At 44.3% G+C, this 23123-nt stretch overlaps 1 protein-coding gene across 1 annotated transcript in view; it reads left to right on the top strand.

The window, feature by feature from the left end:
• Positions 1-3132: 3132 nt before the first annotated feature.
• Positions 3133-23123, top strand: part of NECTIN3 (nectin cell adhesion molecule 3) — a 67724-nt gene continuing 47733 nt past the window's right edge. Inside the window, exon 1 of the mRNA XM_082303835.1 lies at positions 3133-3398. Coding sequence (XP_082159961.1) covers positions 3170-3398 — 229 coding nt within the window. The 5' untranslated portion in view covers positions 3133-3169. The remainder of the gene's footprint in view (positions 3399-23123) is intronic.

The following is a 23123-nucleotide window of genomic DNA, read 5'->3' as shown; positions in this document are numbered from 1 at the left end:
TTGGGGAGCCAAATTTAGCCTTGATATCATGAAGTCAAATTTCCTTTTGTATCACAAAGTCCCCAGGATGCCTGATTACAACAGTGCTGAATCTGGCACTGGAAGATGTTACCTACAGACTGGGCACAGCTCTGTTTAAATATGACAAACTGCATTTGCTTCTTTAGCCTGCACGAATCGATGTACGTATTTTGGTGCTAGACCTTCAAAACATTTTATTTTAAACAGACTTAATGCCTTTTGTTGTTTTGGAATGAGAAGAAATGAAAATATTATAGCAGATGACAATTTGATTATAGCTGTCACAAATAGGATTTTAAGGGTTGCGCTCTCAATTACACTATGGCCACATTATATTTCCTGCCCATCCTAAGAGTGCCTTAAACTTGGTGTAAATGTAATTATGAGATGTAATTTGCTTCGACTCTTAACTATAAAAGGGGATTTATCTATGTAGGACTCGTCTATACAGGGAAATGGAATAATTACACCCAATTAAAACATTTACCTGGAATGTTACATCTGCAAAGCCATACCAGTATAAATTATTCTGCTACAATTACGCTCATCAATTTTCCCCTGTAAAAAGGCTCTTAGCATAAATAAAAACTGGGCTCTAATGATTAATTCAGTATTATATTTATGCAGGTTTATTGGCATGGTGGAATATATCGGTTTCCACGGAATCAAAACGGCAGTCTAACAACAGAGTAAAGGACCAGGCTTCAAAAGTATCGGCAGAGTGGGAAAGCCACTTGTTTTCCCCTTTAAACAAACTGTCGTACAAATCTGTTTACGCACTTTTGGACAAGATCCTGTGTACCACCTGAGCAATCCTGAGTCCCAGGCGCAGAGCAAACTGGCATGAGAACAGTTTTGTGCTAGCTGAGGATGAGACTTACGGAATGAGACTGATTTCACAAAACTTTGAGAGTCCTCTCAGTTATGTTGGTTTGCAGAGCAAAATGTTGATGAACGTTGAACGTCCATCATGGCTAGCAGTTTGCCTCTAGTAACTCTTCGCCTGAATTCTGTTTTGTTTCACAGTTACAAATTAATGAGGCCAGTTAATTGGCAAACATTCAGTGTAGCTGAAGACTGGATGAACATACTATTGTGAGCTTCTGATAAACTTAGCCATGCGTAGCTTTGAGAGAAACTGCTGTTCATGCCCACCATTGAAGGAAATTATCAAATATGACACTGTATTGAGGAAAATGTGAGGCTTATATGGAACCTGCTCCCAGTAGACGTCTCAGCAGCAGGTATGGTGTGGTACATACAGCTATTCAGTATTTCCCTTGAAGTTTTGCAAGGATAATGCATCTGGAATGAAAAAGCATGTGTAGCTTGCAAAGAAGCAAGACTCTCAACCCAATTCTTTTGAGCTTCTGTATTTTGCTGTTGAAAATCTGCTGTGGGGATAGATCCGTTGACATGGTGCCCACAACATTGACGTTCAGATCGGTGCTGCGATGCAGCGAAGAAACTCTATTTGCTAGAAAAGTCACCTTTAATTTTGTGACCTGCTTACAGCCTGCTCTAATTGCGAGACAGCCCTTAGCTGGACTCCTGGGACCTCGGGCAAAGGCATGAACCCCCTCTTCACCCCAAGAGCGGCCACCCTGCCCTGCCACCTTACTTGCAGCAATGGCCTCCACCTGTGGCTGGGGCATCATCGCTCCCCGCGGAGCAGCTCTGCCCTCATCGAGGACAGCCTTACCCAGAGCAAAGCCATGACGCGCTGCGCCACAGCCAAGAGTCCCCGTGGGCGCGAGCGTGACAGAGGCCCCCGCTGCTGCCCCCGGAGCCCTGCAGGCCCCTCTGCCAGGGCTGCACAGGGCCATATTTGGTATTCCTCGGCGATTTCTGTGCAGGGCTCACGCTGCGCCCGGACGGCTTCAGACCCCTTAGCTCTGCCGGAGTTGGCCTTCGGATGCCGTCATCTCTTGCGGGCTTAGGACGGGGCCCGCATTTTTTCGCACCCGTGCGCTCGGTGCTCCCCTTCGGCCGCCGAGGTGCCCGCACAGGCGGCGCCGGGAGGTGCTGTGGAGAGGGGTGCCCCTGCCCGGCACCTCGGTGGCGACCGGGGGGCACGGTGCGCGCCCCTCCCCGGGGGTCCGCCAAGGGCAGAGTAAGCCATGAGGGGACGAGGGCGGGAAAGTTTACTGCCGGTAAAACCACGGGGCCGCAGCCCAGCCCCCCGCCGCAGGGCCCGCTGCCCCCCGGCCCCGCAGCGGGGGGGAACGGCCCGTCCCGCCGCGCAGGGAGCCGCGCCGGCCGCCCCCCCGCGCCTGCGGGGGAGCCCGGGAGCGGCCCTGACCGGCCCCCGCGGCGGCCGGGCGACGGGGAACGCCCGAGACCGCGCCCGGCGCCTGGCGGAGCGGGCTGCGGCCAGTCCCCCGCCGTCCCCGGCGGACCCCGCCCGGGGCATGCGCCGCTGGCCGGTCCCCAGGCCGCGGGGCAGCCGCCGCCCGGCCCGGCCCGGCCGCACGGCTCCCCTCTCCCGCCGGCTTCCCGCTGCCTCAGCGGCGCCCGCGGCCGGCGCGCGCCGGACAGCGGCCGGGGGGACGCGCGGCGGAGCCTCCCTTCCCCGCGGGGGCGAAGCGGCCCGGCGGAGGCGGAGGAGGCCGGGGCGGCCGCCGGGGCTGGCAGGGGGGCGCGGGGGGCGGGCGGCGAAGCCGGGCCGGGCCGGGGCGCGCGGCGCCCCCGACCACGCTGGGGGCGGTGGCGGGCGGGGCGGGGCGGGGGGAGGGGGCGGGGCGGGACGTACCAACTGCCCCCCCGGGGGAGGACGCGGTGGCACCCCCTCCCACCAGCCGCCCGCGTTGCCAAGGGGAACCCCCCCCCCCCTGCGCGCGGGCGCGTCCCCGAGTCCGCAGAGCGGGGCGGGAGAGGCGGGGGGCGAGGCGACCTGCCCCGGGGCGGGTGGAGCCGGGGGGGAGCGGGGGTCGGGGCAGGCGCGCCGGGCACGCGCCTCCCGCTCCCCCCCTGCCCGCGGCGGGGTGGTGTGGCCCGCTCCGAGGAGGGCGGGGAGCGGCGCGCAGCGCCTCCCCGCTCAGTGACACACGCTCCCGGCGCGGGGCGGCGGCGGCTGCTCGGGGAGCGGGAGCGAGCGAGGGAGGGAGCGGGCGTCGTAGCGGCGGCGACTGGGAGCCGAGCCCGGAGCATGGCAGGGGCCGAAGCCGCTGCGGAGGCTGCCGCTGGTTTCCTCCCTTCGCCGGCTCCTCCCGCCCGCCGGGAACTTTTTCCAGCGGCCGGCGGCGGTGCCTCCCCCCGGTGGTGGTGGTGGTGGCGGCAGCGGCGCAGGCAGCAGCAGCGGCGGCGGCTCCGCTCGGTGGTGCCTCCCGGGCCGGGGCTGGGGCTGCTGGGGCTGGTTTTCTCTCGCTTCTGCTGCAGTAAGTGAAACTTTTTTCCCGTTGGTGGCCGGGGCAGGGCGAGGGGGCGGGAGGAGGAGGAGAGAAACCCGAGCCCCGGCAGCGCCGGGGGACTCGGCCGAGTTGGGGGAAACTTTGTGTGCGCGCCCGGCGGGGCGGGGTGGCGGTTGCCAGCCGGCCGCCCTGCGGACGGGGGAGGCGGGTGGGACGTAGCCGGGATCGCGGAAGCTTCCCCCGGGAGCGAGGGGGGGCGAGGCGGCGTCGGAGCCCGCACCGCGCCGCGGAGACCCCCGGGGTCTTTCCCCCGCCTCCTCCCCGAGGAGCCCCCCGCTAGCGCCGCCGCCGGGACGCGCAGACGCCTGGAGGCCGCCACCGGCCTGGGCGGTGGGAGCGGGTGCCGGGAGGCCGCGGCGGGGCGGGGCGGGCCGCCGTGCCGGCCGTTGGGTTCGCCGGCCGCGGCGGGGACCGTTACTCGCGCGAGCGCGGGGGGCCGGTGGCGGGAGCCGCCCCGCCGGGCGCCTCCGCCGAGTTTGTGGGGCGGTCGGCGGCGGGGCGGGGCGGGGGAAGTTTGTCCGCCGCGGGTCCGGGGTGGCGGGGCTGGGGCTTCCCCCCGGCGGGCGGCAGGTTATCCGCCCCGATTCCCGTCCCGGCCGGCGGGCTGCCGCCTGTTTGCGGGAATTCACTGTTCCTTTCCTCGCCCCCCCCCCGCCTCCAGCCGGCGGGAAGGGCAGAAGGGTGGGTCTGCGCGTTCTCCTCCGGCTGTACTTCGGGGGGAAGAGTACGCCCTTTGCTCCCGGAGCTGTTGGCTCGCATCGCTGTTTCCTCTTCCTTATGGTGAAATCGGTGCTCGTTACCGTAGGGTTGTGTTTTTAGATCGCTTATCTCTTCTTGCGAGAGCGGGTTGGCGTTCTCCAGGCCACCCTCTCCTTGAGCCGCCGCTGCTGGGGGCACTGCGGTGCGGGGCCCCCGTCCGGCGTGGCGTGACCGCTCCGAGGAACATACCAGCACCACCACCCCCTGCTTTTTCCTGTGGAAAACAAGCAAGCGACGTAGCAGTTGGAAACTAAATCAGAGCAGGATTTTTTATTTTTTAACTGCGTGCAGTGTAGTGTGTGTGGTGTCATTTTTACAGCAGTGGAAGATGAGGAAAAAAAAAAGTGGACTTGGGGAAGAGCATGTTGAAAACTATCATCCTGCTGTTGTATTCCCAATGCAGTAATGAATAGTTGGCAAGGATATTTTATTATAGGATACATCGTGTCCTTTCCCTCTTGAAGGAAGGAGGAACAAGTTAGAGGAGGTAGTCTCTGGAGGTTCATGTGATAAAAATACCAAGGAACTTGCAAGCCATGCCACCATAAGGCAGTTGTATAGTATCCGAGAAATGCTTTTTCAGGGAGGGAGTTGAGGCACTGCTGCTGTGAGATTGTGCTCTTGCATGTAATAGTCTCCCCCCTCTGGCAATGGTGTAGCTTTCAGAAAAGATGATTATTACTAATTTAAGCTTAAACACATTTGCTGAAAGAGAACCCTGTTAAATTGCATGTGTTCTAGCTGTCCCTAAATAAAGGCAACTATGGGAAAGACAGAAGGGTGGGTATTCATATATATAGCGTTTATTTCAGAGGAGGAAGAGTAGTTTGCCATCATTCCTTGTTCTGATGGTGAACCTGTTACTGCTTCAGTTTACTGAGAGCTAGTGTGCTTGCATAAATTTTGTTGAGAGGACAGATTTGGCCCTAGTCAAGCTGAGTAACGACTGCAATAGTTGTTACAGCACAACAGTTCCGTGGGACTGGGTGACTGTCGTCTTAGCCAGAGATTACTGGGATGCTTCATTAGAGAAGATGAACTACATGTCAGTGAAGAGGTCTACAAGTTGAATTGCTTATTCAGAAATTTTGCTGTGTTGCATAGAGTACGCCCTAGCTACAGGATTAAGTATCTAAATTGACAGCTTTCTTATTTTTTAATAGATCATCAGCTGTTAAACTAAGTTGCTGTTGAAATAACTGAAACAAGATCTGTTGCCTTCTTGCACGTTCTCTAGAGCTACTTGGCTGAATGTTTTAAAAAGTGTTAAAGACCTATTTTTCTTCCTCTTTAAGATACATCCAACAGTTTAATTTCCCACACATAAAACTTCGGAGCTCTTAGTTGATACGAAACACTTATTAGACAGTATTTGGCTTTATTTGTTGTAAATCGACTTTTTCGGTATTAAGAAGGCACCACATTTGAAAACCTTAAGGCTTGAAGGCTTAGCTTTCATAGGGTTGTCAAACTTGTTGCACTAGCAGTTTTTTCCCCTCTCTTTGTTCAAGGGTGACTTCCGCTCTTTTGCGATTAAAAAGGTGAAGTTGCAGACTTGACATAACCTTGCCACGCTATTTTTACATGTAAATGTGAAGATAATAGTAACAATGAAGTTAAGAGCATCCGTATGCCGTGTCATGCGGTGGTTTACTGTTTTAGTCTTGATGAGTATAATTCAGGTGTCAGTCTTCCCAGATTCCTTTTGGTGTATGTGAACTTGACTGATAATGCTTCAGAACATCTGCCAAAAGTGGGAATATTATGTTGAAATAATGTTCTTTTTCAAGTGCAAAGTTTTGAAGCGTAATCTAGGGATATAAGGGGAAACTTAAGAAACTACTAGTGACTTCTGAACCGTGAGGTGAGAAGCAGGGGAAGATGTTTTTTTGTCAATATCTTAGGTTTTAGATTACTTTTTTTGACTCTGAAATTTCACACAATTGTTTTCCTTATCTCTGTAACTGTCACAGGTGAGGGTGAAGGAAAAATAATGTGATGATTGTAGCTTTTAAGAGTGCTCATAAATACATTTTGAGCATGATTAGATGTTGATGGAACCTGAAACTGCTGCCTACTTCTGGTCACCATACTTCTTACTGGTTGGTTAATTCTGATAATGCTAGCAAAGGGAAAAATTGAAAATGGCACCACAAAAAAAAACCAAAAACAAACAAACAAACAAAACCCAAAAAAACCCACCAAAACCAAACACGGAGCAAGAAAAACTTCAGTATAAAAACAAATCAGTTTTTATGCAATCATTTTGACTAACACCTGGAAACGATGATTTATTTGATCTATAATTCCTCAGACAAATATTAAAAAAAAAAAAATATCCCAACACACAAACCAAAAAACTGAAACAGGAAGGAAGAGAGAAGATGTATATGGAATCTGAAATAACAGCAACTTTTGGATAGACCTGCTTTAGTAAATAGTGCTCTTTTTAGGAAAGCGAGACTATCAGGTCAGCTCACATGTACAAGTAATTCTTCTGCTTCAGTTGAACAGTGCGTGATGCAATGATGTACTAAACTTATACGATCAAATTTAGTGTAGCTTTGAACTAGGGGAGATGTATAGCATTGGTAAGAAACATTATCATAACCTTTAATCTATAAAATAGCTTAGTATACATTGTAGCAAATATTTTTCAGCTCTGCTGTATATGAGGACCTGTGTGCTTAATAGTAATGAATTCCTTGTAATTTCAGTGCCTCATTAGTTTGCACACAGTGATAAGTTTTTTTGGAATGTAAGCATGCATTAAAAACTAAGCAAAATTGTAAACTGAGGTGAATAGAAAGGAAAAACATACACGATGCCTTTTTCAGGGACTTTGTTGAGGAAGTAATTTTTTTTTTTTCAGTTTGAATTGTTGGTTATGTTAGGCTTCTCAGTAAGACTAGGAAAAAAGTGCTTGTGGGACATATGTTTTTAAATTACCATTGATTTTTTTTTTTTTAAAGCAGTCGGGAGTACAGAACTCCAGACTGTAGTGGAGCTGAAAGGGTGGGATTATAAAGATGTGGATAAATACAACTATACAGTGTACTAGATACAATAATGGAGTTGCAAATAAGGAAAAAAAAATCCCAGGTAACTATTGACCAGAACAGTCTATTTGACTAAAAGCCTTTTTATGATTTTCAGGTGAAGTTGTGACAAAAATGTGAGATCAAGCAACCCAGGTTACTGCCTTGGAAATGGGAAAGTGTTGTCATGTGTTCAGAAAGACAACAGAATGTAGTTTCTCTTCGTTGTATGTAAAAGGCAATGATGACAGTTTAGAAATTCATGTCTGAATATGCATTTATTTTTTGAAAATGGTGTGGAGAGAAATGCACTTTTAAAAATGCTATTAGGTGAGCCAATATGACAATAGTAAGAGAAGGAGTAGGAATACTATAGAAGGTATTTGAAAAGTTGGAGAGAATGAAATGCTGGTGAACTATGTAGTAGGTAGGGCAGCGTATGAAACTGCTGTGTGAAGAAACAGAGCAACTGCACTGGTAGATGGAACAGAGTAGTTTCAAATAGAGGGAGAGTTAAACCTGGATTGTTTGATAATTAGCAAAAAAAATGAGGCCAGAAGTTTGTCAAGCCTGTACTTCAGGATAACTCTATATAATATGCAGTGTGCTGTTATGGAACAGTTCTTAGCTCTGTTTCATTGTGGTAGGTCTGTCCTGTTCAAGAGCATTGTTAAACTGTGGTGCTCATGTAAAATAAATACAAAATAACAAAATGTAGGTGCTAACATTTTAATAAAATATATTGTATAGGCTTATAATTCTTCACTGCTATTTAAATTTTAGACAAGACAGATAAATTAATCTGTAGCATTGCATGGAAATAGTACAAGTTGGAGTTGCTCTGAAGGAAGTGGTTATAAAACTTGCGTGGACAGGGGGAGAGCAGGTTACAGTAATCACAAATTTCAGGATGAATGAAAAGCGAGGATGCCAACTAACATTTTGGCTTCCGGTGTGCAAGAACTTCCCAGGTGAAGTGTAGTATTATTTGAGTTGTTAAGATCTGAACGCTTAGAGTATTATAAAAGAATGGTGATGGTTGTTTAGCCACTTGTGCTACATACAGGTTCTTGATTTAAACAATGTGTTTCTCTCTTGCCTCCTTAAATAACTTAATTTTATGTCCTGGAATATGAAGATTGTTTGATATTGAACAAAAGAAGGCTCTAGCAGGATTTATTTCTTGTAAGATTACAGAGTCAGGTATCCTGCTTAGACATATGGTCAAATCTAGGTTGTTCTCTTTCCCACCCCCTTCATGTAGTATTGCTCCCAGGATGATATTGGGAAACAAAGGACTGTTCTGTAGCAGGAGAAGCCAAAATTTGTTGTCTTTACAGAGCATCTGTACCAGCTGATTACCCTGCAGGTGCTGGTGGTAGAGCTTTTAAGGCATGCAAAATCACAGATGTAAATGCATCTGCTGAGAAAAGGGAAAACGAGTTGGGGGTGCGTTGCTTCAGTAAACAGTGTGGGGGGCTTCTGTAGCATTTGTGGAACTCAAAGAAAAATTGAATTAGAAGCTCTAGAACCGAAAGTCTAAATCGCAATTTTTAGAAACAAAATCGGTAGTGAATGGAAGTAGGGTAAGAGAAATACAAAACCTGGTATACAAACTCTAGAAGGTAATCTTGCTAAGTGCCAAATACCTGCAGTGCTGTTAGTAAATGTTGTCCTTTTTTAGTATTGATTCAGTTATCTGTTGAAGAGCAATAAATTTGAAGAGTACTACTTTCCATCCCGTGTTACACCACATTGTTGCTGTGGAGGTAGCTTGACCTGCTGTCCTGTGGTTGAATGCAACCTTGTCCAAACAGAGGTCTTTATCAGAACGTATGGCTACAGGCTGGTTAGATAAGTCTGCAAAGAAGTGAGAGTGCTGAGATTGCTTGTGTTGCCTGCTTGCTCTGGAGTCCTGGTACACTGCCTCTTAAAGATGAGATGTGTGATGACAGATTACTTTGCTCTAGCACTGTTTGTCTTTGTACTTGGACTTCTTGTTTCCAACTTTAAATGTGTTGTATTGAATACTTTTTCGTATCCTGATGACTGCTATACTGATTGGTATATAGATGCTAATGCAGAAGTTCTTGTGAGGAGTTTTCTTAGGGACCTGATAATTGGATACTAACTGAATGGCCAGATTTTCTTAGTTATGTGAAGAATAGCTATAGGTGCAATTCTTTTATTATTGTTATTTTGTTATGCCATGTGTTGTTGGTTTTTGTTGTTGTTTGAAGAGGAGGAGGTGTATGTGATCTTTAAAGGTCCCTTCTAACTCAAACCATTCTATGATTCTACATAGGGTTTTGTATGGGTTTTTTTTAGTAAGGTTAGCCTATCCAAAACAAGATTTTTGAAAAGTACTTATTTGAAGGACAGTTGCATTCAGTGCCTCAAAGATAATAGCTATTTGAAATGCAGTAGCGTATTTTTATAGAGAGGATGGAGAAGATGATGAATTATTGGATTAAGCATGAGGGAGGTTGTTCAAGCTTTCTTGTTAGAGGTAAAGGGGTCATTAACACTGTTTCTCTATTCCTGGTTAGAAAGCAGATGGATTGCCTTGAAAAGAATATCATGTAAGTATGGGAAGAAATCCCAAGAATAGCTGAGAAAGAAAAGGTGGGAATAGTTGAATGTGGATAAAATACAAGGAAATAGATGAGAAGCAATTAAACAGAGAAACGTGCAATAAAGGCAGTGTCAGGGAAGATGATTATTGTGTTCCCATCTATAAAGTGAGGAGAGATGAAAAAGCTGTTAGGTGAGAGCTTGTCTTACTCCCCTGGATGTGAAAAGATAGCGAGGGTGTAAAATAGTGGGTTAAAATGAGGTGTAGGTATGTATGAGTAAGACTCTTGAGGGGGTTCATGGCCAATATTTACCTTGGTTCTGGAAACGCTAGGCCAGTGGTTGCTTACTACACAATTTAGTACGCAGGCTCATGGTGAAGAGCGTCAAGTCACAGTAAAACAACTTCCAAGTCATAGAAAACCACCAAACAAACAAACTTTTTTTTTATTATCCAATAGATGAATGCTTCAAGAGTTATTTTTCTTCTCATTCCTTTCAGGTAATTAACTTTTAGACTTCGGACTGTTTCAAAAGTAAACTCAAAAAATTGGTCTTTCTGTCCATGAGTTACCAATAAAATAAAATTAGCAGCAAGAATAAAAAAACTTTCAAAGTCTTGAAACTTCAATCTCTATCCTTTTACCTATGTTCTCCCACATGTGGGGAACTGAGCGGGTAAAGTTGAATATCCGCATGTTACCAAGAAGATCGCTGCTAGTTCAGGCAGTGAAAAGTAACAAGCTTCCAGACGATCCTCTTTAATCACTACTGCATTCTTCTGTTCAATATTTTTGCCTCTTTTCAGTTGTTTTTCAAGCAATGTACAGAAGTAAAAGCAATTTTAATTTTGTAATACCTTAAAATAGCACGTTTTCACATTCTCAACACGAAGGCTAGTCAAGTGTAGCTTCTCTTGAGTTGACTGGTGTGCTAGGATTACCTGCAGCAGTAGATAGCTCTTGCTGATTCCACCACCCACCCCGTCCCCCATCTCATATCAGATTTTCATTATCTGGCATGTAAGATAGCTTTGTATGTCTACAGGGGATCATAATTTTCTCCTTTTCTATTAGTCAAGGCTGGTATAACATGATATTTTTTAAACTTGTTCTTAGTATCTTCCTGGGATTAGTTTGAACAGAAGAGAATGTTTTCCTTAAGTGACTGTTGTTTTAAATACTTACAAGGTGCTAGTGCTATCACTGTAATGCAGTGGTGCATGCAGAATTTGAAGTCATTGAAATCACAATCTCCTGACAGAAAGCATACTTGCTAAAAGGTGAGTGAAGGCTAGTCAAACAGGTCTCCATATTTGATGTGCATACAGATGAGTGGAAGAAACAAACTGAGCTAGTTGGGTGAATTTATTAGTTACTTTTGGATCTGTTCTTTTCACTAGCCCTTGAGTTAGAAGATTACAAATTAGCGTTTGACTTAAAATTTTTTTTATTAATCCTGTTCTGTGTGAGCGTTCTTTGCCCACTTCTGTTGCTTCTTTTTTACTTGCAATACCACCCATGCTGCATATGGTTAAGCTGAAAACTAATTATTGCTGGGACAAGCACACTTAAGAACAGTCTACTGGAGGAAGGGATGCTGGAGATAGAATGTGAAAAAGTTGAGATTATGTTCAAGTTGGGTAACTAGCTTTACTTAATTTCTTTTCAGTGTACATAATCTGGTAGAACAATAGTAAGTTTAGTCAAGTGTAAGTTAAATTACATCAAATGCAAGCAACTTCTTCATAACAACAGAGTAACTGATGGGGCAAAACTTTTGACTTGTATTAATTTGGGGCAATCTTTTTTCCCCAAATTCCTTCTTTAATTTCTCCTATATCACCCATTGGCCCTTGCCACAATAAAAATATATTTAGTCAACTCTGCTAAAGATTATTACTAGAGGTCAGAGAAGCAAAGATCAAGATCTGTTAAGGTTAATTCCATTTTTGAACATATTTGTAAACATTGACTATATTTGCATTATAAAAGCCACTGCTCAGCCCTTTACCAGTGATGCTACTTCTGTGCTTTAAACACTTTGATGCCCTTTTGACTTCGAAAGGTAAACTTTCTTGAAACAGAAGTAAGGCTGTCATGACTTCATTAAGGTACTTCACATTTAAAGAGGTACTAGAGAGCTAAGGAAATCAACCATGAGAATTTGATGGTAGTGACCATACCGTTAATCACTTCTTAGGAGATTTAAATGCATCCTGTTGAAAGCTTCAATGTGTCGTTGATAGGTGAGGTAGCATAAAATAGTTACCTCCGGTAACTAGCAAGTGCGATATACCCATTTATCCAGGATATCGTCTATAGGAAGGAGTATATAAGTTATGCATAGCTGTGTTACAGCAGTTCATGGTATCAGAGGTAGTTCAAGCCTCTGTGCGTAGCTTATATGGCAGGGGGTTGGAACTAGGCAATCTTTAAGGTCCCTTCCAATCTAAACCATTCCATGATTCTGTAAGACAACTGTTAAGTTCAGTGACTGTAAAATAGTAAGGCTTTTGACTATAACCAGATTATCACAGTTGATGCATCAGTGTTTTCACATGAACATTTAGTAACTTTGTGTTACCTTCTGACAAATCAGAATGTGATCTGTTGTCGAGTAATAGTTTTGTGTAAGCTTCATGTAGGATCTTTTAAAGATTCTGCTGAGAGAGTTCTGCCTTACAGAAAGAGGTGAGGACTATGGGACTCTATGGAACTGTTAGTGAAAGTTCCCTTGGTGATGTATTTTGAGAGCTGCTCTACAGCTGTGTTTTCCAAGACTCAAGAGGCATGGCTTAAGTGTGATAAATTGATGTGACTGCAAATAAGGTGAAAACTGAAGTAAATGAGGAAAAGGAGTTGTGGTGTCTCCACAATCTGAGACTGCTCTGAAAAGAGGTCCTGAATTGATTGCTGTGAGTACATAGGACAAGACTGTGGACAAAGGAAGAACAGTGAAAGTTATTAACCTTGAGACTTTTAGCAAGGTTTTGTAAAATGTCCTTGTAGCCAAATTGGTGAGAGATGGTTTAGGTAAGTGGATTGCTAAGTGGGTGAAAAATTGCATGTGCTGCTGGACTCAGAAGGTTGTGGTCAGCTGTACAAAGTCCACCTGGAGGCTTGTTACTGGTGGCATGCCTTTAAGGATCAGTGCAGGGGCAGTTTGTCTGCATTTCAACCCCTCTTCCAGGTCAGCAATGGCTTTCAGCAAGTTTGTGGATGCTACCAAATTGTGAGGGGCAATTGATATGCTGGAGACTAGGGCTAATTGAGTGGGATGCCTGCGGGCTGGAGAAATAGAAACCTCATGAAATTCAACAAAAGCAAATACCGAGTCTTTCTGGGGCAGAATGACCCTGTGCAGCAGCATAGATGTGGTGCTAATTGGTGAAAAGCACCTTTACAGGAAAGAACTTAAGGGTCCTTGTGGGTCAGTATGTGCCTTTGTGGTGTAAAAGGTGAAGAGCATACCAGGCATGGTCAGCCAGTTGAAGGAAGCAATTATTTTCTACTGTTCGGAGCTTGTGAGACTGCATCTGGAGTACTGTGCCCAGTTTTGTGCTCCCAAGTACGAGACAGATGCTGAGGTGTCTGTGGAAGGCCACTAAGATAAGGAGTCAGCAGCACATGATGTATTAAGAGGGGCTGAGAAGTGAGTTTGCTCAGCTTTCAGAAAAGCAAAGTCTGAAGCGGGGGATCCTAATTGCTGGCTGTAACTGTTTACTAGGAGATGAGAGAGAAAATGAAGGCAGGCTCTCCTTAGATACAAACAGGGAAAGGATAAGAGGCAACAGACACAAGCTACAGGAAGGGAAATTCTAATAACGTTAGCAATATGTTTTCCCACACAGAGAATGAAGTGCTGAAACAGGTTGTGGAATCTCTGTCCTTGAAAATATTCAGAACCTGACTATGGTATGACCCTGAGCAACCTGATCTGACTTCAAAGTTGACTTCAAAGTTGGCCCAGCTTTCATTTGGGGATCGGATTGGATAACCTCCAGAAGTGCCTTTCAGTCTAAATGAGCCTCATTTTGTGCATGGGTTGGCAGGAGCTAGTATGCTATAGTTGCTATCCCTGCAAGAAAAGTAGAAGTTGGAAGTCTTTTTCTATTAAGGTGAAAATGCCTAAGTAAAGTATGAAACAAGATTTTCCTATAAAGGAATTGGACTGCTAAAAGCTTACTTTAAAATTGGATCCCATTGTTAACTCCTAATGTAAATAATAACTTCTAGAAAATCTCTTAAAGAAAGACTTGCCTGCCTGTCTTCTGTTACTTCAGTAAGTAGCCAGTAAAACCAGTCCCTTACAGCACAGAGCTGAGTGGCAGTGTGACAAGTACTGAAAATGTAGTTTGGCAGTAAATAGAGCAGCTATTATACAGCATTAATTTACTTGGCTGTTGGTTACTTAGACTTAGTGTCCTGATGCAATTCCTGGACCAAAAGGGTTAACTTCCTGGAATAGCTTGCAGTGGAGGGTGGCCTTAAGAGCTAAAAAAAAAAAAGCCTGCAGTGTCAGCAATGCAGGGGGCAGCAGGCATCCGTGTAACTTTGTAATGTAACTGGTACCTCAGCAGATCTTGTCATGGACAGCTGAGATTCAGGCATCATATTTTATGATTTGCTGCTTCTGACAAAATATGTTCATTTTATCATAGAATCATAGGATCGTTTAGGTTGGAAAAGACCTTTAACATCATAGAGTCCAACCATTAATCTGGCACTGCCAAGTCCACCACTAAACCATGTCCCTAAGCACTACATCTACCCATCTTTTAAATATCTCCAGGGATGGGGACTCCACCACTTCCCTGGGCAGCCTGTTCCAGTGCCTGACTGCCCTTTCAGTGAAGGGGTTTTTCCTAATATCCAACCTAAACCTCCCCTGGCGCAGCTTGAGGCCATTTCCTCTTTTCACTTGGGAGAAGAGACCAACCCCCACCTCGCTACAAACCTCCTTTCAGGTAGCTGTAGAGAGTGATAAGATCTCCCCTCAGCCTCCTCTTCTCCAGACTAAACAACCCCAGCTCCCTCAGCTGCTCCTCACAAGACTTGTGCTCCAGACCCTTCACCAGCTTCGTTGCCCTTCTTTGGACATGGTCCAGCACCTCAGTGTCCTTCTTGTAGTGAGGGGCCCAAAACTGAACACAGTATTCAAGGTGCATACTATATTTCTTAATATGGCTGCAGTTGTTAAATGTTGGCGGATAACATTTAAACTTTAGAAGTAATTGAAAATGTTAAGTTAATGTTTAGCTGTCTTCCTGAACTTGAGACTTTGCTACTTTATGTAGTGCAAAGTACAGCCTCCCTTCTCCTCCCCCAGACCTCAGTTCTTCTTAGAGTAGGTGGCATATGGGATGAGAACTTATAAAAAGTGAAGGAGTGGCCTGCTTAAGGGAATAGGGGCTTTCCTAGGGATTGAAGGTCTTGTTCCTTCATCTAGGACATCACACATGCCAGTGTTCCTGACCAGTTTTTAATGGTTTTCTAATTTCAGTCTAGGAGGTGCAGCTGTTGGGATGGGGAATGTTGAATTCTTACAGCTGTTGCTGTATGCTTAGCAGAATTTCATGTCCTTCCTTAAAATTAATTTCACAAAAAACAAAACCCAAAACCCAACCCCCTCCAAAATCCTGATACCTGAGTGCTTATTTTAAGAAATTCAGAATTTTTACTTGGACAGAATTTTTTGCTAGCTTATCCTTGAGCTTTCTGTAAGGACTGTGTACACTCACAACACCAAACGCAGAGGGCAGTGTCTCTGAGTGTGCCACGTTTTCTCCATTTGAAGTTGGCACAATGTCCATTTCTGCTTCACTTAAATTTTTGCTTTAATCTTCCTATGTAAAAGTAATATCCTATTAAAGACATTTAAACATGTTAATATAACAGTATTTTTCCATTGGTCTTGTTCACCCCAAAATGACTGAAATGCCCTACATAGGTTTGTTTTTTTTTTTATAGTTACCGTAGGTCAGGAGATGTTATTTGTGCTTAAAACTTCATTCTTGGTTAAGTTTAATAAGAATTTCACAGACACTGCTTTTCAATATGGCACACCTTTAAATGACCATCATTTTGGCTTGTCATACCAGCCAGCATTTCTGGTAGTATGTGTTAAAAGTTGTTTGGGGTGTTTTTGTTGATTTGTTAAACTATCTTGTGTTTACACTGAATGAACTTGCTTGCCTAAGACAAAGGAGAGCAATCTGTGTAGTCTTCACTTTGGCTTTATTGGCTGTTAAACTGAACAGTTCAGAAATCCTTCTCCATCCTACTCCTACTTTTGAGTAGGTAAAATACAGTTTAGTTCTAGTTAAACCGTAATTGTGAAATCCAGAAATTGATGGTTAATTGTTTCTCAGAGTCCATAGATTAAGGCAAACTTAAGCTATGATTAATAATGTATGGAGAAGTGGAGTCTGAGAAGTTCAGTGTAGCAGGGGAAGAACAGAAAGTCCATAGGTGTGGAAAATTAAGTTACTGTATAACAAATAATTAAGTACTGCTGTAGTACTGCACATGCCTATATTTATAGGCATGGAAATACAGTAATTCTTGGTTTTGATCTTTATTGCTTCTCATAGCCAGCTGAGTTGACTGTCATTGCAACAAGTGTGTCGTGCAGTCTTACAGTTAATACGTAGATTTTGGCTGACCGTCGCGTCTTGCTTGTGCTGGCTGGTGTAAATACTGGGAAATACCTGAAGGATCAGGTAATAATTCACAAGCACTAAGACTTCAGCAGTTAGACCCCAGCCCAGCTACTTTAATATAGTGTTACTGGCTGGAAAATGTCTGCTGTAGGCTTCCCTTAGTTGCAGTGTAGGGTTATAACTTTGCTAGGCACTGAAACATTTGCTACTTTAAATGAAACAGAGAGAAATTTTTTTTTTTTAATTTCTGGACCTTTATGTAATAATTCTACTTGAACTAATGGCAGAAAGACTTGCTTATGAAGATGCCTCAGTCAGCTATTGCTTTTGGTAACATGCAGGATCAAATTTTGGTTTGCTAATTCTGTAGGTCATGCATTCAGCAGTATCTGCTAGGCCTATCAGCATAGTGGTACCTTGATGTCTTTCAAAAAGGTGTCAACTGAGAGGTGTTGTGATAGCTTTTTTTTTTTTTTTTTTATTTAAGAAAACTTACTAACTTATTGGCTACTAGCTGGTATTTGTACTGCTGGGGGAGTACCTAAAATAGTATCTGAAAGTGTAGGTATAGAGCTGGGAAAGCTCAAGCTCTGGTGCAGCTGGAACAAGTAAGGGATGTTACAGGTGACAGGAAAGGCTACTGTAACTACACTGTCAGCAAAAGAAAAACTAAAGAAAATGTGTGCCCACTGCTCAGTGGGGCAGGGGACCTAGTGAGGAAGAACATGGAAAAAGCTGAGCTGTACAATATCCTGTGTTTGCTTTGATTCTCACTGATAAGGTCTGCCCCGTGGCTTCCCGGTTCCTGGAGTCTATTAGCAGAATCTGTGGGATGTAGCATAACCCACAGTAGAGAAAGATACAGTTTCAGAGTACTTAAGCCGTTGGACATATTCAAGACCATGGACCAAAAAAGATGCTTCTGAGGGTGCTGAGTGCATTGGCTGATGTCATGTTCTGTCACCTTTGAAAAGTAGTGACTGGGGGAGGTTCCTGATGAGTGGAAAAAGGCAGACATCCCACCCATCTTCAAGAAAGGAGGATCCAGGAAACTACAGCCTGGTCAGACTTGCCTCAGTCCCTGGAAAGATTATGGAGCAAATCCTCCTCTAGGCCTTCTCCAGGCACACAAAGGACAAAAATAGGTGGTTGGGAAGGCTTGGAAGGGTGGAATTCAGTTGTACAGAGTCCAACTGGTAGCTAATTGTCAACTGATACTGGGACAAATATCGTTTCATGTCTTTGAAGGCAGGATACAGTGCACTCAGTAAGTTTGTGGATGGTAAACTGGGGTACAGTTGATATGCTAGGAGGCAGGACTGCTACTTTGAGGGACCTCAGCATGCTGGAGGAACAGGCTGGCTGGAACATCATGGAGTTCAGCAATAACAAGTGTGAAGTCCCGCATCTGGACTGGAGTAACCCCATGCAACATCATGGGCTGTGGTCCAGCGGGCTGGAAGGCACCTTGGCAGGCACAGATGTGGGGTCCTGGTGACCAACAAATTGAGCATGTATTGAGCAGTTTGCCCTTGCAGCAAAGAAAGATGACCTCATCCTGGGCTGTGTTAAGCAATGATAGCAGGTTGAGGGAAGGGATCCTTCGTATCTGTTTGGCACTGGAGTGCTGTGTCCAGTTTGGGGCTCCCCAGTACCAGAGAGATACTGAGGTACTGGAGCGAGCCCAGTGGTGGGCCACCAGGTTGGTGGGGGGTTGGAGCATAGGGTGTGTGAGGAGAGGCTGCAAGAGCTGGGCTTGATCAGCCTGGAGAAGGGAAGGCTGAGGGGACGGAGCCGTTGTTGCTGCCTGATGGGAGCATGTCAAGAAGGTGGAGCAAGACTTTCTTCAGGGGTGGACCACACAAGGGAATAGGAACAAGCTGGCATGTGGGAAGTTCGGAGTCAATGTAAGGAAAAAATACTTAGGGAGGGAGTTTAGACACTGGAGCAGGTGCCCAAAGCAGCTGAGGAATCAATCTCATTCTACGACGATATTCAGAACTTGACTGGATGAGTCTCCAAGCAGTCTGATATAACTGGACCTACTTTGAGCAGGACTGGGTGGCCTCTGGAGGTCCGTTGCCTCTTACCTACATGAAATCATTGTTCTCTAAATCAATATTAGAGCTTGTTTGCCTTTGCCAGTGAGAAATGCGTTATGAAGAAACGTATACCTAGGAGTTCATTTATGTTTGTGGCAATTGATGGGTGTCCTGGTTGGAAATGATAAATATAGCTTATACCTGTGTCAGAGATGACCTGTTGAACACTTTGGAGACATCGCAGACTTTCTGTGAATGTGTTTTTTTATGAGCTGGTATTGATAAATAGTGATTCCTGGGACTTGAGCGCTCTGAATGCTTGGGCCTGACAGGTGAAGTCAGAATGATTACACGAAGAATGTCTTGCTGCTAGTAATTTATACTCTGGGATAGACGTGAGCTTTCTAGTCATCTAGCAAGATACACATTGCAGTTACCCTTATGATTAGTATGGCAGCGTACCTATCTGTTGCTGTATAGCAGAATTGTGGCTTTCTACCTTATAATGCAAGATGGCAAACAGCAATGACAGAAGTCCTATACTGATCGCTTTGTATTGCATTTTTGGATTCTGATTTGCACTTGCCTTGTATTTCTGTTAGTCTATGTAACGGCAAGTTTATTATGTGGTAGTACTGAAACAACAACCATATAACTTATTGGACTTGGTGTGCATCTCCTGGAATACAAACCCATGTTTTTGCAAGTCTGTGGCTAGATGGAAGAGACTATGCTGCTGTGTCATCGATAACACCCAGATTTTGAAATGAAGCAGGAGCGATGGGCAGTAATTCTTCAGACTTCTGTGATACTTAGTGCCTGACTCCCCACCCCCAATTTTCCTCTTGCTTTCAAAAAAAAAAAAAAAAGGCAAATATTGTGATAGCATTAAATAGCATTAAATGGCTTTTCCACGTAAGGAGTGGACAAGTTTGGAGTCTGGAAGAAAGTGTGAGAGGATGTTTATCTGACCAAACCTCCAGTTAGCAGTCATTGCTAGGACCTTTTTCCTGGAGAGAATTCATATGGTGGAAGCTATAGTTCTGGGTGGTGCTGGAGGATTGTAGGATCTTGTCTATTGCATTTCTTGGAGTATGAGATGCCCTAATGAAACATAACTACTTGTTGCTGGTAGCAAGTTGGGATAAAGGTGAATTACACAGAGTAATGGAGGGCCTTATGAAACTGAATGAATGAATAATGAAACAAGCTGAAGTGTAGATAAATGTTCAGTGATGCCTGTGAGGCCTCCTTTGTGGAGAGGAGGAGTGAACTTCATATATATTATAAATATTATATATTTGTATACTTGGAAACAAGGCCTTGAGTATGCGATGGTCAGTTCCATGAACTGATGATTTTCTATGTTAGGTATCTTGGGGGGGGGGGGGGGGAGGCAGGCAGGCAGGCAGCAAATCGAGTGTTGGAGTAAGAGAACAGAACATGCTGTGATAATGTGTAAATAGGTTGTTTGCCTGTTCTTCAAATACTCTGTTCAGTTTTGGTCCTTTGATCTTAAAAGCAAACAAAAAACCCCCCAAAATTTAGGGTTGAAGTAGATTCAGATGAGGGCAGCAAGGGTCAAAGATATGAAAGTGGTCTTGTAAGTGAAGTTGGCTAAGACTTCTCAGTTGGGAAAAGAGGTGATTTGGGAGAAGGGGAGGAGGGGAGGAACATAGCGGGATCTGTGAAATCATAAGCGATGTCAACAATGCTTGTACAGATTAACTCTTACAGTGCAAGAAGTAGGTGCTCATTGGATAAAGCTAAAAGGAGGCAAGTTGCAAGCAAAGAAGGTGTCTTTAGAACTGGTGGCAAAATTGCTGGCACTCCTTGCCATAGGATGCTGTGGGTGCAGAAAGCCTGTGAAGTCAGCAGGAGATGGATCAGTACTTAAAAGTCAACCAAGGGTTAAGCTGACAGGTCAGATGAGGCTTGGGACAGCTGAAAGTATTAGGAGTAAATGTTTGTCTTAACAAACTGCCCCCCACCCTGCCCTTGCATGTTATTGCCTAGATTTCTGCATGTGACTACTCTTGGTAATTTTTTCCTTGGTGGGAGCACAAATCCTTATTATGACTAGCTATGCTGTTAGGTTTCCAGGTGATGAGGAAGTCTATGTGGAGTGCAGGGAAGGAATCTCAATCTAGAACTGCCATCTTGATCAAAGCGTCTTCCCTTTTTGAAGCATTTTATCTAAGAGTTATTGAAAGGTGAGGCTACAGAGGTGGCATCAGTGATTAACACACACCCCACACCACCACCCCTGCCCCAGTGTACAATAACTTATGTAAAATATTCAGGTCACACATTTTGTAGTCAAATATCAATCTTTTGATGGCTTCTTTTCATCTATGCAGTCAACTGTATGTGCAATCCTGCTTAAGTCAGGTGTGTCTTTGACTTAAGTGCTGCTCTCACCTGAAAGAAAATCCTAGAGTAAGCCTCACCTCAACTGGATTGTCCTTCGCTGGCACAGCTGAGCATCTCGCATACAGTTCTGAATGTGGTAGAATAATGGTGATTTATAGCAGCTTGAATGTCTCATGCCTGTCTCTGAAGTTTGGACTGTGGACTGGAAGCTATGTTGTCTTCTCAGTTTTACACTCTTAAGAGAAATAAGACTATCTTTGCCAGAGGTCTTGCATGAAGGCAGCTGAACGTACAAGGTGTGAACAAGATAATGTACTGTTTTGAAGCATGTCCTCTTATGTTGGCATCTGCTTTGAACTTAAAGCTTAGTAATGCCAGTTTTGGACTTCTAGACTTGGCTCTGAAGATCATAGTAGAATTGAAACATTTTAAGAATGAATTGATGTCCAGAAAGTGGTGATTTTTGTGTAATACACATAATTGTCTCCTTGTAGCATGAAAGGCAGGTGGTAGTAGGTGATGGGGCTGACTTAAAGGCAGATGAAGGTCTGTGTACTTGATTTATAGAAGGCAGAAAAGCTGAAGCACTAGCTGACTAAAACTAAGTGATTAGGTGTTACTATGTATTTCCTGAGTGGAATTTCTGTCATCACCTTAAATTCATAGCCCTGCAAATAAATGAAGAAACTGAGCTCTTAAAATAAATTTTAAGCAAGCAACACTAAACTTATGTCTAAACATGAGGTTATAACATTACTTATTAATGAACATACTCAGATTTAGTTACTTTTCTCAAAGCTGAAGCCTGTCTGTTATCTCTCCAAGTCTTATTTGTGGTTGAGAATGAGAAAACTAGTCTCTAAGGAGTGATCCGAGTATGTCACAGTGACTCAGTTGAAGACAAACTGGTGCTAATAGAGATTTCGTGTGGATTCATGCATACAGCTTTGAAGAGTTAAAAGCTTTTAAAAAATACATGACAAAAGCTGAATATCTGCTTGTGGATCAGAATACAAGAAATAAGTAGTAGAGAAGACTGATTACCTACTGTGAGCTTGCTGCCCCTCTGATGAAGATGAAAGTCTTTACTGAAAAGAGTAACTGGAAAGGATACAAATAGAAGAAGCAAATGGTGAAAAACATTTGGTGAGAAAACTAATTGAACAGGTTGAATATAACATTCAAGTTAAACCCCAAATGCGGTAGACCTGAGGATGAAAAAAGTAGTCAAAAGTGCTCTGTCCCAATAAGTAAATATGTGCTAGCTAAAAGCACTGGTGCTCTTGAGCACAGAACTTTTGATTTTGTAATTTTTTTTTGAAGTGCTACTAATTGAGCATTAAAATAAAATGATTTGGCCATCTTAGATGTCTTCTGAGTTAATGTCTTCTTTTTTGGTTTTGGTAATTTCTTCATGTATAACTATGTTAGTTCCTTGATTTGCAAAGCAAGTGGGGATAGTCTTGAAAACACAGAGTAGAAAAATTGTGAATCAGCAGGTGGCTAGTAAGAGGACTGGGAACGAGAAGACTTCTAAAAGCAATGTAGTCTGAAATCTTCTCAGAGTAATGACGTCTGGGTGAACCAAATGGTCATGAGAGAGCAAGTGGTATAAGTGTATGGAATGGATTGTTGCAAATAAGCTCCTGAAAGGAGAGCTTGTAATGGAGCCCATCAGCATGTGTGTTCTATCAGCTAACAAGAATATGAAGGAAGACCAAATTATTACTTTACTAAAAATGTCTGTTAATAATCTTGTAGTAATTAGGCCACCAAAATCCTTGAACAACAGATCATGTCTCTACCCCGGTGCAGGATCTGCTTAGGTTAGTTTGGGTGTTTGGTTGGGGTTTTTTTTGTTTGTTTGTTTTTATAACTAAACATCAAACCTTTCTAAAGGTTATGGAGGTTTACTGTTTTGTCCTATGGTGGGAAAGGCATTCTCTTTTTGCAGTGTAAGCACTTCAGGACCTTTATTGGGTTCCCTTCTTTGAGAACAACAATCAGTTCTTCCAGTCCTTTCTTGTAGATCATGTTTTATAGGCCTTTGAGCACACTTTGCTTTCAGACTCTCTTGGTGGCTAATACCTCAAGTATGATGTTGAGGCTGAACAACTCCAGGTGGAGCCTTACTGATGTTGGCTAGAGCAGAGTTTACTTCTATATTGGCATATTCTAGAGTGGCACTTTCAATTCTTGAAACATAATCATGATATACTTGCTGTAGCTTTCAGAACAATAT

This window comes from Platalea leucorodia (assembly GCF_965183815.1).
Source record: "Platalea leucorodia genome assembly, chromosome: 2".
Taxonomy (NCBI): domain Eukaryota; kingdom Metazoa; phylum Chordata; class Aves; order Pelecaniformes; family Threskiornithidae; genus Platalea; species Platalea leucorodia.
This window is presented reverse-complemented; position numbering and strand designations above follow the sequence as displayed.